The following is a 17,584-nucleotide window of genomic DNA, read 5'->3' on the forward strand; positions in this document are numbered from 1 at the left end:
GACTTTAATCAAAGTTACAGTATCCAGAGTAGCGTTACTTCAGATTTGTTGTTGTTGTTTTCATACCGGTAACTAATGTGTAGCTGAGGAAACATTGATTTTTATTGATTTTTTGGTCATGTTCATGCTGGTTATAGATACCGTCTGTAACGTTAATCAGATACTGGTGTGCTGCAAACCAGCAATGTGTTTTACATAGCTACCGTATGCTCTTATTGTGATCTACCAGCAATACTGTACCTGTATTTGAAATAAACACTCTCTACATTTACAGGGTTCAAACTGACACAATAGTGGTGTTTGATTACCGTAATTCTGACCCAAACTGCTTTGTCGCCCTTCTGGCTGTTGTTGTATATGGTGAGATTTTTGCAAATATTTCTTAAAAAAATTAATGGTCTCTGTCCACTGGAACGCTATCGCTTTTAATTTAAAACTGTTTATTTAAAACAATTAATTATCAAACAGATGGAATTAGAAATAAAGGCCTGCCTCTAATAAAAGCCTGCTTCAAATAAAAGCCTGTTACCTTCTGCAGTTCAGGTAAATAAAGGCCCCGGTTTTTATTTGAGGAATTACAGTAATCATTGAGTGCAGAACTCAACACTGATGTTTATTTTGTTTATGCTATATTTATTTTACTTAGTTTTTGTGTATAATTAATTTAAATTTTATTTTTTGTTTATTTGTGTTCCATGTATAACTATTTACTTTAATTTTTCAAGCTCACTTGCACTTAATTAAACATTTTTATTTTATTTTATTTTACATATGCATGTTGGATGCTGTGTTACACTTATTACACATTTTTAATTATTGAAATTGCCATTTTATGGGCTTTCTCTTTACTGGTCATATTGCTATGACAGTTTTTACACTATAGGGTAGGAGTATAGTATTCTGAGACATACAAGATAGACAATGGAACTCCGAAAGGAAGTGTATGCAGCATATATATATATATATATATATATATATATATATATATATATATATATATATATATATATATATATATATATATAGTGGGTAATTAAAGTATTCAGACCCCCTTAAATTTTTCACTCTTTGTTATACTGCAGCAATTTGCTAAAATAATTTGATAATTTTTTTTCCCCCGTCTTCGTATTTATTTTTTTCCACGTATTTGAAAATGCTTTGAATCTTGACTGTTTCACAGTGAAGTTTATCTTTGTGACCACTATTTGATGCAACACCAATATTGTACAAGTACCTGCTCACGTTTGCTTTTTTCTACTAAAAAGTGTTCCACAATACAAGCATTTTAATGGTGCTTTACACATTGTTAAATTATTTGATGTCATAATATTTTTGTCTTCACCTGTTTAAGGCAAATAAAAGTTACTGAATGCACTTTTGAGAATGTTTACATGAGGTAAAAATAAACCATGTTCAATTTGTATACATTGTGCTGGATTTATTTGCTACTAAAGATAGGTCTATGCTATATATTTTTTTAGAAATTTCTGCATAATGGATTGTCTGTGGTACAGAAGATAATGTAAATCTACAGAATTTTCTGTTTTAAAGTACCCCTGTAGTGAAAATCAAGATTTTTTTTTTTATATATTTTTTTTTATGTTGTTTAGTTGTCTATGTGGTGTTTTTCATTTGCTTTTAGACAAACCATGTGCCAATCCATTAATCAACACCATTGCTGAGTATTTTCACCTTAAAACTGTAGTTCCCCAATGGCCGTCCCAGTACAGCACTTTGTAACAGCCCTTGGTTTGCTAGTCACAAAATTCAACAACTAATCATGTCAAGGGATAAATTCCTATCATTAGCATTAATAGCCTCTCTCATTTTATAACTCGGCATGCACAGAGATCATAGCATAGAGACTGCATGCAAAATATACCAATAGGATTACCAGCACAAAACTAAAAATAAAATAGAGCAAAAAAGCCATGAAGTTGTGGTTTAACATAAATTTAAAACCTCTAACTTGAATAATAACCCGTGGTAACAGTGGAAAGGTAGCCCGGAGTTCGACCCACCTCTCCGGCATCAGTGTCTGCTCTTCACATGCATTGCTCACGGGCGCAAATTAAGAATCACAAATTTGGCTGCATTCAAGTCTTCAATGCATTTTGAGGACACAACATCGTCAAGAAAGTAATTGGAGCGACTGTTACAGTATATTATGTTATTTTGATGATCAAAGTTGAGTTTTAAAGAATAACATTTTTGACTGTGGGGGACTTAAATTTAACAAAATATGTCAGTGTAATTTTCTGCCAGTATATTATCCGTGTTTGTTTGTTTGTTTGTTTTTTTCAAGGTTTTTTTTTTTTTTTGTTTTTGGTGTGGTTTATACAAACACATAAGGCAGAATAGTTTCTATACTGTAATAAATGTTATGTTAATGAGCACTGCAATATTCATATACTTTAACAATTACCTGGAAATGTTCTTGAAAGGACCTTTTTTTTAGCGAAGGTCTACCTGACACTGTTAGGGCTAGCTCGGATAACAGTGAATGAAGTGTGTCGGTCAGAACACCACAGAGCGAAGTATCAGATTGAACTGGTTTATTTTCACAGATGCATTATGATCAATATCAGAAGGGGGAGTCAGCCTTTACATGCACATCAGTCTGTGTCTACTAACAGGATTTGGACAAATAGCTTGTGGACTGCAGTGGACTTGAAGTGGTTTAGGTGTTAGGAATGAATATCCTTCAATCAGTATGAGCTCTGGGATCCACTGCAAAATGAGCAGGCATGGATTGATGAGAATGATGGGATGCATGTGCAAGTTAAAGGGAAAAACTTAAGCACAGTCTTTCGGATGAAACATCTTGTCTTCGTAAGTGGGCTAGGTGCATATCAGTTGAAGTAAGAATGAACTGTATGATTGTAGTGGAGGGCATGGTTTATCTACAACACACAAAGAGCAATACTCTTATCCAGCATTACAAGTATTATTATTCATATACAACTATAGGCTGCTCCCCGCTTACAGTAGCATACTGATGTATTAAACACTTTCTATTAAGGTGCATTCACTTATTTATTATTATATCATTATTTGTCCACACGGCTTATAACATTATACACATTCTTACTCTGAACATTGCAAAACAGCAGATACATTATGAGAATAGCATATAGATATTAACATTATCATGCAATATTAAAGGGGTCATGGATTTTTTTTTTGTGTGTTTTATGCTCCTTGAGGTTTACTTATAATGTTAATAAAGTTGGTTTTAAATCTGAAATGTGAGGTTTATCATTTTTAATCTGTTTTCATCAAAACTTAATATGGAATATATGTTAGAAGATAACATGTTATGTTGTAATCATCCAGCCATCCATTCCATCATGTGTGGAATTGTTTGGGTCTATCCACCACCCAAAAGGGAGAACAGAACTCTCCTACGTTTCATTCTGTCACATTATATACATGACTGCGATCATCATTATACTGATCACAGTGACATGATGAAAATAGATTGAGAAGATACATCATGCGTCGTATATAATAATTCTTGAAAAACTTTTTAGGTCTTTAGCCAGAGTTAAAGGGATGGGACTAGGGAGGGGAGGAGGATAATTGATGGGTGAGAAGAGAAGTTTGCTTATGCACTTAGTGAGTTTTTCTTTCTTTCTTTCTTTCTTGTCAAAGCTCTCGTGTTCAGTCTTATGAATGCTGTATGCTGTTAAAACCCTTTTTAAGTGCAAGATTTTCACTGATGGAGCGGCATCTGTTTTGCTTTTTCCATCTTGAATTTTCTGATTTCTATTGATTTTTAGCCCCAAAAAAAGTGTTTGCCAAAAGCCATCAAATAATCCACAGCCCCCTTGTTCTTCTTCTGTTCTCCAGCTTTTTTCATATCCTCCAAATTCTTCATCCATTCATCTTTGCCCTCCTCCTTCAGTCTGAGAATCAAGAAATCCACGTGTTGAAGAGTGAAAGCGCTGTCTGCTTTTAATGCGATCTCAGACAGACGCGTGATGGTAACATAAGCTTCATTCAGCAGTTTGGACTTTTCGATTTTAATCTCCTCCAGATCATTGATAATTTTTTGTTCTATTTCTGTTTTATTCGTAGAGTCTTTCACATTACTTTCATAGCTCTTTTTTGTGTTTTCAAATATTGCTTTGTCAAAGGCTTTTACAGTTGTTTCTTCAGTGTCTTCATACTCCTTTTTGAGCTCATCAAATGTCATAATGACTTCCTTAATATTTGTCACATATTTTTTTCCCTCTTTGACATGTTTTTCGTGATGACACTTCTTTGTACACACAGTGCAGTGGTTGTTTTTCATGACCCAACATGTTGAGGGATCTTTTGCCCAGCTGCAGTGCCACTCATGACAGTTTTCTTTACAGACGGAGCAGCAAGTTGCCTTACTGTTCCACCACCATTCATTTTCAATGGACACTTTTTCTCTCACAGCTCTTTGGACTGTAAACTCAAAGTTTTCGCAATTCCCAATCTTGTCTCTGTTCTGTCTAAGGGCTTCCTGAATCCCATTCAGTTCATTAGTTTTTAGCTCCTTCTCAGAGATTTTATCCACCAGATTAGAGACACAGGCCTCAAGTTGTCTTCGCTCTTTCAGAACATTTAATGTCATCTGAACTCTTTTTCTGTTCTTTTCATCTAGGAGTGTGAACAACTCATTTATGCTTTCTTCTCCCATTTCCCAGGCTGATTTCAAGGCTCTCTTGTACTTTTGATCTCTTTGCACTTTCTGCTGGTTGTTGAATAAGAAGTAAACAGGTTCATTGTTTTCATCTCTTCTGCAGGGTATTTCTGCTTTTTTAATGGCATTAAGAGCATCTTCTGGAGGACATCCAGATGAATATGTGAGTAGAAACACTATGTTGTCCCCTATATCTCTACCAAACAGAGACAGAACTGAGTGAAAGATGTAAAACTCTTTTTCAGAGAGTCGATTATCAGATGCCTTCATCACAAAACACACTGCATCAATATAATGAATCCCATCCTCATCTGAAAATAATCTGATCAGAGACTCAGAAAGCTCTCTGTCTTTCTCGTATCCTTCAGTATCTGCGTATCCAGGAGTGTCAATGATGGTCAGAGATGTTGGGTTTTCTTCAACAAACACCTCATAAACAGTGATCTCAGATGTCTGGGATTGTGACTGATCTTTATCTTCATTTTCTTCTGTGATATAATAAAACTCTTGATCCTCAAACTTCACTCCCAGTAAGTAGTTGACCATGGTGTTGATAATGGTTGTTTTCCCAGTGCCAGTTTGTCCCACCATCAGTATGACTTTGTTCAGTTTGTTTCTGTCTCTTCGTCCATATGTCCACTGTCTGACCTTTTTATCAGTCCCATCAATATATTTTCTTTCTGTGTTCAGACGGTAAAGCATTAGAGGACCTTCTTTCAAAAGTATGGCATCATGACGTGAGCTGCAAAAGATTGATTGTTACTGATTTAGCATCAACACACTCAAACAGCTATTTATTAACCTGCCTATGAGAAGGACAGACAGTTTGCAGTGACAAAATCATGGTTGTTTATGGCTGCCAGTGGTGTTTCAATTAATAAATCATTTTTAATTTTTTTTTTATTTTCTATGTAAACTTCTTGTTCATTTCCATAAAAATTAACAGTTATTTATTATTTCCCTCCTTTGAGAAGACTTCTCTTATTTTTTTTTTTCTTCTGTTATTGACTGATGTGTTAACAACAATATAGTATACCACTGCAGTTTTGTTTATACAAATATTTTTGGAGTGGAATGCCAAAAAGCAAAATAATATTGACTTACTTCATTCTAAGAGGTTCATCCATGTTTCTGCGCCAGTGGGGGTTAATATATGTTGTCCTTTTTGCTGTGATTTAAGAAAACACTGAGTGAACAACAATGCATTTTCCCTTTCAGTCGGTCACTTTTGACATCATGTCGGTGACCGGTGAATTGGGTATCTCGCAAGAAAGACCAATCTACTTTGACTGTGAACTAAACAAGCCAATGCACATTGGCATGCAATATTTGACTCCATGGGTATAAATAGGCAGCAGGTACAACACATATTCAGCTTTTGGCTTCAGAGATTAGCTCTGTTGATCTATTCTGCTCTATGAAGATCAGTCTCTAATGTTTTCTAAAAAGAGACAGTTCTTTTAGGAGGAGCCTCTTTTTTGTTTTTTGTTGATGTGATGGTGATGCAGCAGTGGTCACGATCTCGTCAACACAAGAAGTGTGCAGTGTTGGGAAGGTTACTTTGGAAATGGAATAGGTTACAGATTACAAGTTACACTATTTAAAATGTAATGTTAGTGTAGTTTTTTTTTTTACTTTATTAATGTAACTGATTACTTTTGATTACTTTTTGATTACTTTTATAAATTTCTAATGAATGTTTATTTGCAACTGTTAATCATTTTCAATCATTCACACCACGCAGGGTTAACCTTACAGTAGTGCTCAACACTGTCAGACTTTCACAATCCTTCATCACCTGAATTAAGATGATCACATATAAACACATCCACCACAAAATCAGACTTTAGTACTGCCTTTTACTTTGAGATTGATCTGAAGTTCAAAACAGATTTAAAATCATAAGAAACAGTTTACTGATACTGTTTTTGAAACCAAATCTTTGCATAATTTACAGGAAACACTGCATCTAACAATGGTTTGGGGGAAAATAAAATAAATAAAGCATATACATCAACTCAAATACGGTTATCTAGTAAGAATGTGTCCTATTCTGTGTACTAAACTCCTGAAACATTTGTGTCTTTTTGAAACACCGCTGTCTCTTTGTATATGATATGATGATAGTTTTCTCAAAATAAGTAAAATACTCATGAAGAGACTCAGGAGCTTCAGGAGCTGCCACAAGAACTAGCTGGACCTTCTAAGCAAGGTGTACCAGCCATATCCTTTTTTGTGTTCCTCCCGACAAGCAGATATCGATTGCTGCATTGGAGGGCAAGCCCACTCTCTGCCCAGCTGCATTGCCTCCCTCGGGAATGGTAACATTGTCAAAATCAGATCCAGAGATAAAGGTAATGCTTTCCGCCGAGAGGGTCGGGCTTGAGTGGAAACCTCCACCATGTCCTGAACCCTCGAGGTTGAATTATTGGTTTCTTGGGGCAGCTTGCACTGGTTCTCAGGATCGTGCCCCTGTCCCATTATTCCCGGAGGTGCATGAGGAGATTGCTACGTCAAGTACGACAGCAGTGCTTACGGAGCATGTGGGGAGGCTGCCTCTGCCCTGCACAGTATGCCGTTACTTCTGGTCTCAAGCAGGGCGCACAGCCTTTCCAGGCTGTACTTTCATGTCTTAAATCTCCCCTGACACAGGCCGTTCCTGTGCTTTGTGTCTGAGGGTCGATATTAGGCATGTCAGTACAAGGTCCTGCCCTTTGGGCTGTCCCAGTCTCCCGAATTTTCACAAAAGTTGTGGAGGCAGCCTTCGTTCCCATTAAAGAACATGGCAGTCGCATTCTCAACTATCTTGATGACTAGCTCATACTGGCAGTCTCGGGATCAGTTGAGCGAAGGTAGGGATGTGGTACTCCGTCACCTCTAGCATACGCTGTTTACGTTCAGTGGATACTCTCCAATATGGCTCAGGGTGACGCGGAGGAGACAAATTGTTGAAGTCGTTATTTTTGTTTTCTTTGTCTACAAAAACTATTCTCGTAGCTTAGTGAAATTACGGTTGAACCCCTGCTGTCATATGGATTATTTTACCGATCTCCTTGCTACGTTTTTGGACCTTGATGGTGTTAATTACACTGGTTCTATGGAGGGCCAGAGAGCTCTCAGATTTCATCAAAAATATCTTAATTTGTGTTCCGAAGATGAACGAAGGTCTTACAGGTTTGGAACGACATGAGTGTGAGTAATTCATGACAGAATTCTCGCTGTGAACTCGCTCAGGTTGGTTCTATGTTAGCACGGCAGTGTCTGTCAACTTTCGTGGGCGGGGCCTGTGGCTAAAGTGTTGTCACATTAGCAGCAATGCTGAAAACAGGTAGCTGGGAGACACTGCTTATTACTTACGGGGTTTTAAAAAAGTGGGTGGATTTTTATCACTATAGGGTGGTTGTGTACACACATTGCCAACACATATTTATGTCCAAACAACATGTGAAAGTGAATTTTGCATAATAGGTCACCTTTAAGGGGGTGAAAATTTTTTGAATTTGAAGATCAGTGTACATTTAACTTATTTTTTTCTTTTGGGAAACATGTAACTATTTTCTGTATATTTAGGCAAAATAAGAAAAATGTACACATCTTCATTCTGTTCAAAGTTTTCACCCCCTTAATGCATTGTGTTTCCTTCTGGAGAAAAAAAATATGATCAGAATATTGACAAGCCTAATAATTATGCACACACTGTATATGCTTTTCCACATCATAAATGTTATCAATGGTAAGCATTTTTGATTTCCTTGTAATCTAGTAATTTTGTCCTGCTTTGTGTGTAATGAAGATAATGTTCATTCTGCTTACTGCCCATAAGTGTGAAAGCTGCCCTAACAAACAATATGTTTTGAACATTATCAAGCACTCAATATTACCAATACTCAATTATACATTATGACATTCAAATAGCTTGAATAACTCAACCTGCACTGAACACTTAAAAAAAGGGACTCACCTTGCTATTTGACAGTCTCTCAGGTGGAACCTGAAATTGACACAGATTTTTATTTAGTGTTGCTGGACAATTTCTCAATAAATTTACTTTATGGAGAATACAGTATCTCTAACAGAATTAAAAGCATCTTTAGGAAAAACAAACAAACAAACAAACAAAAACCAAACAATATAATGTAATACTGCCACTCACTGTTTTTATTATTCAGGATGCACCTTACAGCATTCTGCTTATTCAGGGGGACTTTGCTGGTCAAAAGTTTGGACATATTACTCTTCAATGTTTTTTGAAAAAAATGTCTTGCTTATCAAACCAGCATATATATGATCAAAAATACAGAAGAAAAAAATTTAATATTTTGAAGTATTAAAATTTAAAATAACGGTTTTCTCTTTTGATATACTTCAAAAATATTATTTATTGCTTTGATTAAGTGATACTTTTTTCAGGATTTATTGATAATAATAAATTGATAATAAATTATATTTTAATTACCATTTTAAAAGTGATTGTCAGTTCAAATATTTATATTCTTTGTGAATATATTGTAAAATTTAATTTATTCCTGTAATCAAGGCTGAATTTTTAGCATCATTATTCCAGCCGTCAGTGTCACATGATCCTTCAGAATATGCTGATTTACTGCTCAAGAAATATTTCTGATTATTATCCAATATTGAAAAACAGTTACTCCCCTTAATATATTCAGAAACCATGATATACAACCATTCAAATGTTTGATGTGTGTGTGTGTTTTATTTAATAGAAATTACTTTTTATCAAGCATATAGGGATTACATTGATAAAAGTAAAAACATGTATAATGTTGCAAAAAATATATTTCAAATAAATTATGTTCTTTTGAACTTTCTATTCATCAAAGAATCATAAAAATGTTGTGTGTAGTCAGAGAAATTGGGGATCTTGTTGTCTGTGTGGGTGAACCACACTAAAGAGCGAGCTACAGAAAACAAACAAATAAATAAAGACATTGCATAAAAATGTACATATGGAACAGTGCCAGAACTATATATCATATGATATCCAGCCAACACATAAAACTTTTTTTCTTTTTAATTCATAATGGCACCAAATACCAAATCTCATTTTATTTATGAAAATATCTCACCATTCACTGATGCAACTCGCTGTGCAACTGGCTGTTGGACTTTCTGACTGGAAGACCTCAGGCAGTACGTGTCGGCAGCAACACATCCAGCACCATCACACTGAACACTGGGGCCCCCCAAGGATGTGTGCTGAGCCCCCTCCTCTTCACTCTGCTGACCCACGACTGCACACCGTCACACACTCCAACCTCTTCATTAAGTTTTGCGGATGACACGACTGTGGTGGGTCTCATTAGCAACAGAGATGAGACAAACTACAGGAGCGAGGTGAGCCGCCTGGCCGGGTGGTGCAGTGACAACAATCTCTCTCTGAACGTGGAGAAGACGAAGGAGATTGTTGTGGACTTCAGGAGAGCGCACACAAGTCAGCATGTTCCTCTGACCATCAACGGTGCGACTGTGGAGAGAGTGAGCAGCACCAAGTTCCTGGGTGTGCACATCACAGAGGACCTCTCCTGGACCGACAACACTGCAGCACTGGCCAAGAAATCACAGCAGCGTCTCTACTTCTTCCCTCCGCAAACTGAGGAGAGCCAGAGCCCCACCCCCTATCATGTACACCTTCTACAGAGGCACCATCGAGAGCATTCTGACCAGCTGCATCACTGTGTGGTATGGCGCCTGCAACGCGTCCTGCCGGAAGACTCTGCAACGCATAGTGAGGAGCAGCTGAGAAGATCATTGGTGTGTCTCTCTCCCCTCCCTCCAGGACATTTATGGAACCCGTCGCACTCGAAAAAAGCCCTCTGCATTGCAGGTGATCCCACACACCCGTCACACAGCTTCTTCAGTCTGCTGCCATCAGGGAGGAGACTGCGAAGTCTCCAGACCAGGACCAGCAGACTGAAGGACAGCTTCATCCATCAGGCTGTCAGGAAGCTGAACTCGCTCCCGAACTTACCCCCCCGTCCCTCTTCTGCCTCAGGCACCACTGAACTATGAACCCCCCCTCCCTCTAACATACGAATGTCATGCACCAGTCACTTTGTGCAGCAGTGGTCTGCTCACTACCTCATTCACCATGGATCTGACATCATTCTACCTCCTCATCAGTCAGTTTAATAAAATAACTGCTCTGAGCCCTTTTGTCACTTTGTCACTTTTAATCAGACTGAATAAGCTATTTTTTTTATGCACTAAAAATCTTTTTATCTGCACTGTTTGTTCACTGGTTTGCACTCTATCTGCCATGTGCCTTGCGCTGCTTTTATTTAACCTTATTTTTATTTTATTTTTTCTATTATGTCTTTTTTACGTTCCCTTATTGTATAGTTTTTATCTTATATTTTATATTTGATCTAGATTTTTAGGCTCTACTGTTAGTGTTATCTGTATGCACCGGGGGTCTGAGAGTAACGCAATTTCGATTCTCTGTATGTATGTACTGTACATGTGGAAGAATTGACAATAAAGCAGACTTGACTTGACTTGACTTGACTGATGCGTCCAGGTCACACTCTCTCACGATTATATATTGATCTAAAATGCAACTGTCCTCATGTTTTGCTGCAGGAAAGCAATTGCGAGTACATTTCTGTCATCTTTGGAGGACTGCAATATGGTACTTTGTACACTCTTCATATTTTACATCTGTATGTAACCTCAGAACGATCTCAAAGTAAAAAGGCGCTAAAGATTTTGTGGTGGCTGTGCTTTAAAAATAAATTATTATAATCTTAATTCAAGGGATAAAGGATTGCGAAAGTCAAAGTAATCAGTGTTGACTACTGCTGTAAGGTTAACCCTCCCTATGTTTGAAAATGAGTAGCCTAAAGGGCATTGCACACCGAGTCTGAAATTATTCTTAAATTGTATGAGTTTTTTTTTTTTCTGTTTTTCCGGTTTGTCATCCTTTCCAATCAAAATGCTTGCTACGGATGCAAAATACTGAAAATTGAACCTGGTCTGATTTTTTTGTGACAGACAAGGTTTCAGAGGCAGTGTGTAAACTTGATTAACACAGTGTGATTTCATATTTATTTTTTTAAAGTGCGACAATTTCAGATGACAATTTAGGACTCAGTGTCAAAACACCTTAACAGTTGAAAACAATAGAAATTTGGAAAAGTACTCAACAAGTAATCAAATAATCAGTCACAATAATAAAGTAATTGAAATAGTTACACTACTTATTACATTTTAGATAGGGTAACTTGTAATCTGTAACCTATTACATTTCCAAAGTAACCTTCCCAACACTGATAAGGAGAGATAATGTATGTAAAAAGAAATGTTTGTGACTGCCATCCAGATGTCACACCAAAGGTGTTTAATGCTGAAAAAGGCAGGGAAAACAATTAGTGTGTAATAATTTAGCACTGTTTCCTGATGCACGACAAGAGAAGTAGCCTGCAAACATAATGTCATCCCTGACACATTCAGTATAGACAGTCTCTAGTCCAGCTGTTGTGGGACACGCCCAGTGCAGACATAGCGCTAGAGCAGCAGAGGGTGAAGATACACGTACATCACCAGTGCTTGCAGAGGTGGGTAGAGTACCCAAAAACTGTACTCAAGTAAAAGTAAAAGTACTAGTTTGAATAGTTACTTGAGTAAGAGTAAAAAAGTTTTGGATAAAAAAATTACTCAAGTAGTTAGTTACTAGTTACTTTGGGTCATATACAGAATATCTATAGTCTATTTTTATCTGGATATATTGATTGAATTTATTTAATGTATGTGTGTTACTGTGTGTGTGTGTGTGTGTGTGTGTGTGTGTGTGTGTGTGTGTATATATATATATATATATATATATATATATATATATATATATATATATATATATATATAATTCATCAGCCTTTACTCCAGTCTTCAGTGTCACACAATCCTTCAGAAATCATTCCAATATGTTGATCTACTATCAGTGATGTTCTCTTTAGCTTTCTATTCATCAAAGAATCCTAAACAAAATGTCACAGGTTCCAAAAAATATTAAGCAGCAAAACTGTTTCCAGCACTGGTACTAAATCAATATATTAGAATTATTTTTTTGAAGGATCATGACTCTGAAAACTGGAGTAACAACTGATGAAAATTCTGATTTGCATCACTGAAATAAATTATTTTTTTAAGTATGTATTATATATGTATAAATAACCTCTGACACAGAGAAGAGTGAAAACTCCTCACATGACGGCTAAGTTACTGAACATCTGAACATAACGAACCAAATGCACATTGACGGATCTTCTTCTGTCTGTTCTGCAAAATGTAAACAAATGTATATTTCTGCAAGCGTAAATATTGTGGAAATATCAATATTAACTGTGTCTAGGCAAAGACATTCCTCATGGAATAGAGCTAACGCGGGTTTGGGGGGTATTTATTTCATACTCTGTGACAGCTTATTAAATGTAAAAATAATATTTTATTTAATGTGTAAGCAGGGGAGTCAAACACTCATTATTTTTGAGGGGGCACGAGTGTGTGTGTGTGTGTGTGGGGGGGTTGTCATGTGACACACGGGAGCTGCAACAGCATATTGGCAAATTATTATTAAGCATTATTTTTTTATTTTTTTTTTATTAGAAACATTCCCAGACACATGAACTATATCATGAAATATCTTGATTCTCACCTTCATAGATTATGTTAGATAATATGCGATGGTCAAAGTAGCCTAATAATCTATTAACCGTGCATAAAACCTGTCTGTTTACTTAAGTAACATATATGGGTGTCATGCCATAACATAGTTTTATATTTCATATATTTATATTAAATGTGAATATAACATTGAAAGTTAATGTTATATAAAAACGTTGTAGGTTAGGCTACTAATCTTTCATTATACAGAAAGAGAGCAAATAACATTTACATTATCAAAGAACATTTTCACTGACAGTTTAGGGTTCCTTCACTCTCAGAAACTCCCATTAAAATCACTGAAACTGTTAACACTGTGAAATCAATATCTTATTTACATATTCGTACATACATCTGCACCAGTGGCGATTTCTTTAAGACTGCAAGGGAAGCTCGGCTTCCCTTATAATGTCACAAAATTAATGGTCAAATATGTACTATTGTATTAACATTTTATTGACTAAAAATGCGTTAGAAAACTAGTTCGTTCAGAATCAGTTACATATAGCAGGTCGGCTGACTCGATTTCCTTATCATACATTCCCGCAGCGTCACAGTGCATTTCCCTATTGAAGCCCCAGCGTCCATTGACTTCAATGGGGCTGCTTTGAACGGTTTTTTTTCAGCGCTTCGAAACTAGACGGTCATTGGATAAACGCTGCGATTATGTCCCGCCCACGGACGCTCAGCGTCTCTGGGGGTGAATGGGGAGTGGGCTGGCCCGGACTCCGAGCTTCTGCGTGATGATTTGAGGGTCTGTCGAAAGACTGCATCTCCTTTTGACTGACAGCGATTCTGTACTATAAGGAATCACTGAAGCTATTCGCGCTCAGTCCCATCGCGGATTTCTCAAGTTCAGTTGAAATAAAAACTGCTGCAACCTATTTCTTTGATATTTGCTTGGCGAAATTGCTTGATTTTCATCATACATTTCACACAATTATACACCACATTCCTTGTTTCAGTTTTACAGAGTTTAATATTTTTTTTTAGATCGTTCATTCATTCATTCCTTCATTCATTCATTCATATCTGCAGGTGTAGAAAGGAGCTTCTCCTGTTTAAAGCGACTCAAGTCCTACACCCGAAACACAATGGGCCAAGGCCGTTTAAGCAGCCTAGCTCTGCTGGCCATTGAGAGGACACTGGTCAAGTCACTTGAAAAGACTCCTAGTTGGTACGACAGGGTCACAGACCATTTTCTTGAAAAGGAACGTAGGGCAGAATTTACTTTTAAATAAATAGACAATTTTATGATGTAGGCCGAAAATGAGCTTCCCCTCTCTGACAGACCAGTAGCCGCCACTGATCTGCACTTTGTTGTTTCTGACGAGAGAATTCTCCAGAAAGAGGTATTCAGTCAGCGAGCGAGTGAAGGAAGCGCCGGGATTTTAGCGATGACTCATCAGAACACAGAATCTTGTGTGCTTGGTTATAATGCGCAGTGCTGTAAAAACGCGTCTGTCTCTGGATCAGCGCCAGCGAACGCAGATCTGAATTTAGCAGCTGATGATAGACTCGCTGAACGTTCTCAAGCCGGTGTGATTATCAAATATGGAAAATATTAATCGGCTATTTTTTTGTCATTTGGAAACTGCATTCAAAATCCACTTGGCTCAAAAATCTGAGGAGGCACGTGCCCCCTCACTTTGAATGGGCATGACGCCTCTGTATAGTCATAGTGGTATCGTGTATACTGTAATCGAGTGTAGCCTAAGTTATACCTGTTGAACCGTAGACAGCACACGCTGTGTTCATCTAATAAAGATCTTCATCGCAAGCAAACAATAGCCTTTTCAGATTTGCTTTCAATTCAGTGCAGATCCAAAGCCACATCTTCAACGCTCTTGATGTTCTTGAACTTTCTGTTACAACTCTGAGTAAGAACCGCTTCAGACGCTCAGCGCGCGCGGCGGGAACTGAACGAATCATTCAAACTGATTCACGAACCAATTCACTGTTTTGCCAAATGGTTTGATCAAGTCTTTAAATAGAATTGACTCAAAAGAATTAATCATTCGGGAATGGGCATCGCTCATTGCCCAGAGAAAAGTAGACGGTGCGTTTAGAATAAACTGAAGCATTTATAACTTTGATTGCATTAAGATAAAGTAACGAGAGGAGCGTCGCCCACAGTAACGAAGTAAAAGTACAGATTTTCCCCAAAAATTGACTTAAGTAAGAGTAAAAGTACCCGTCTTTAAATATACTCCAAGTTACCCAAAAAATTTACTCAAGTAAATGTAACGAAGTAAATCCACCCACCTCTGAGTGCTTGAAGTCAGGTTGAGATGGTGAAATTATTTCCGACATTAAAACTCGTTATTAACGTCAACAACAACAACAACAACAAAAAAACTTTCCCATGAATGTGCCTGAAAGAGATACACGGACCTTGTTTTTACCTAATTGATTTACAATTTATTTTATTATATATTAAAAATGAATAAGGTGTGCATTGTAGTTGACTCCTAAATGAATACATTACAATTGTTTTTATGACTGTAAGTCTTTCTCCTCAAATACTATTGAGCTTCAAATTTGCGTTTGAGCCCATTCGGTTGTGGAAAAAGTAACATCATTTACATATGATTTACAGTTTATTTTAATAAATATCAAAAATGTAAAAGGTGTGCATTATAGCTGACACCTAGAACAATTACAGTTGTTTGTATGACTGTAAGTCATTCTCCTCAAATGCTATTGACATTAGAAAAGTTTTTACCAATATCGCATAACTTTAGAGACGGTCCCTTAATTTGTGAATATCGAACGTCCAACCTCAAGCCAACTTTATGCCTGTTTTTTTTTTTTTTTTTTTTTTTTTTTCTCTGCGCCAGATAGCTGATGTCTTTTAACCGGGCATAGATGTCCATCCGTCAATTATGAACATTCTGCAGTAAACATGACGTGTGAGCGGTCGCGAGCGCTGATAGGGGAATGGTGGAAGGTTTTTTTTTATTTTAACAGCTGGGAGTTGGTGCCCTACGCAGACTGCGTACTCTGCATATAGGGAGCAGCGGTACTGCTTAGAGTCAAAGCATCCGTGTCTGGGTGATTAGAGTCTAAATCCCACTACCAGAATGATTGAATGCAAGCGGACTCAGAGCCTGGTTTTCAATGTGTGGAGGCGCAAGAGCATGTCAGAGGACGTAGAATAATAATTCATTATTAATTTGAACCAGTATATTATAATGAAAACAATAGCTTTAAAAATAAAGGAAGCAGGTTTTTGCGATCACATCATTTTAAACCAGTAAACGACCTGTATGGTATCGCAGCTTAACTTACTTACTTAACTTTATTAGTGTTAAAAAAAAATAATTATTGATTGATTGATTGATTGTTGCACTATACATACATTGTTAATTATGACAATTAAAACGTACTTATTTATTTAATTAATAAATAATAATGGGGGTGGGGTGAGTACCGGCTCTTTTTTTCAGTTCAAGCACTGGACATCACTCCGCAACAAATAAAGCAATATTATTTAGATGTCATCTTACAATATTTTTTAATTTTTGCATTATAATTAATTAGAAATTATTCCAAAGATCAAGTCTGTTGTTCAGCTAATATTGGAGATGTCAAAAGAATAAAACTATCTATCTATCTATCTATCTATCTATCTATCTATCTATCTATCTATCTATCTATCTATCTATCTATCTATCTAGAATCTAAAATAGTTAAGCCCAAGTCAAAGTGATAAAATTGATCATATTAATAAAATAAAGTCAAACCTGAGTGTTGGTGTCTCTGTGTGTCTTCTGTCCTCCTCCAGAGGTCCAAATAGCAAATGAAAGCTCTCTGCTGTATATATACACATGTATAGGCTACCTTGAAATCACATGATATGCCATTCCCTGACATCACATCTCAGCAGTTCCTTGAAATCACATGATATCCCATTCCCTGACATCACATCCCAGCAGTTCCTTGAAATCACATGACAAAGCAAAGCTTCTTATTGCATACATTATCTAATTAATTTCTTAATTTCAGTATTGATTTACAGATTACTTTTATTTTTTTATTTTAATTGTCACTGTTTGTTTATATATATATATATATATATATATATATATATATATATATATATATATATATATATATATATATATACACTCACCTAAAGGATTATAAGGAACACCATACTAATACGGTGTTTGACCCCCTTTCGCCTTCTACGTGGCATTGATTCAACAAGGTGCTGAAAGCATTCTT

At 36.6% G+C, this 17,584-nt stretch overlaps 1 protein-coding gene across 4 annotated transcripts; it reads right to left on the reverse strand.

Moving 5' to 3' along the window:
- Positions 1-3,625: 3,625 nt before the first annotated feature.
- On the reverse strand, positions 3,626-17,168 carry LOC109082945. Of its 4 annotated transcripts, none has more exons than XM_042721183.1 (4): positions 17,101-17,168; positions 5,780-5,843; positions 4,435-5,417; positions 3,626-4,101 (listed from the first exon to the last, which is right to left on the reverse strand). In XM_042721183.1, exons 2-4 carry the CDS (start codon positions 5,800-5,802, stop codon positions 3,779-3,781), a joined length of 1,329 nt encoding a protein of 442 aa, XP_042577117.1. In that variant the 5' UTR covers positions 5,803-5,843; positions 17,101-17,168; the 3' UTR covers positions 3,626-3,778. The 4 variants fall into 4 exon arrangements, with proteins under 4 accessions (XP_042577117.1, XP_042577116.1, XP_018953325.2 ...); XM_042721182.1 differs by adding an exon at positions 8,637-8,666 and having other exon boundaries at positions 3,626-5,417; positions 17,101-17,150; XM_019097780.2 differs by lacking the exon at positions 17,101-17,168 and adding exons at positions 8,637-8,666; positions 9,766-9,835 and having other exon boundaries at positions 3,626-5,417.
- Between the last annotated feature and the right edge of the window lie 416 nt (positions 17,169-17,584).

This window comes from Cyprinus carpio, chromosome B3, assembly GCF_018340385.1.
Source record: "Cyprinus carpio isolate SPL01 chromosome B3, ASM1834038v1, whole genome shotgun sequence".
NCBI classification, from domain to species: Eukaryota; Metazoa; Chordata; class Actinopteri; order Cypriniformes; family Cyprinidae; genus Cyprinus; species Cyprinus carpio.

Excerpts from the sequence above, each read along its gene's own strand:
- LOC109082945 (XM_042721181.1), bottom strand. The coding sequence starts at position 5,802 with ATGGATGAACCTCTTAGAATGAA. Across the intron at positions 5,418-5,779 it reads GATGAACCTCTTAGAATGAA|CTCACGTCATGATGCCATAC; the intron begins GTAAGTCAATAT and ends AATCTTTTGCAG.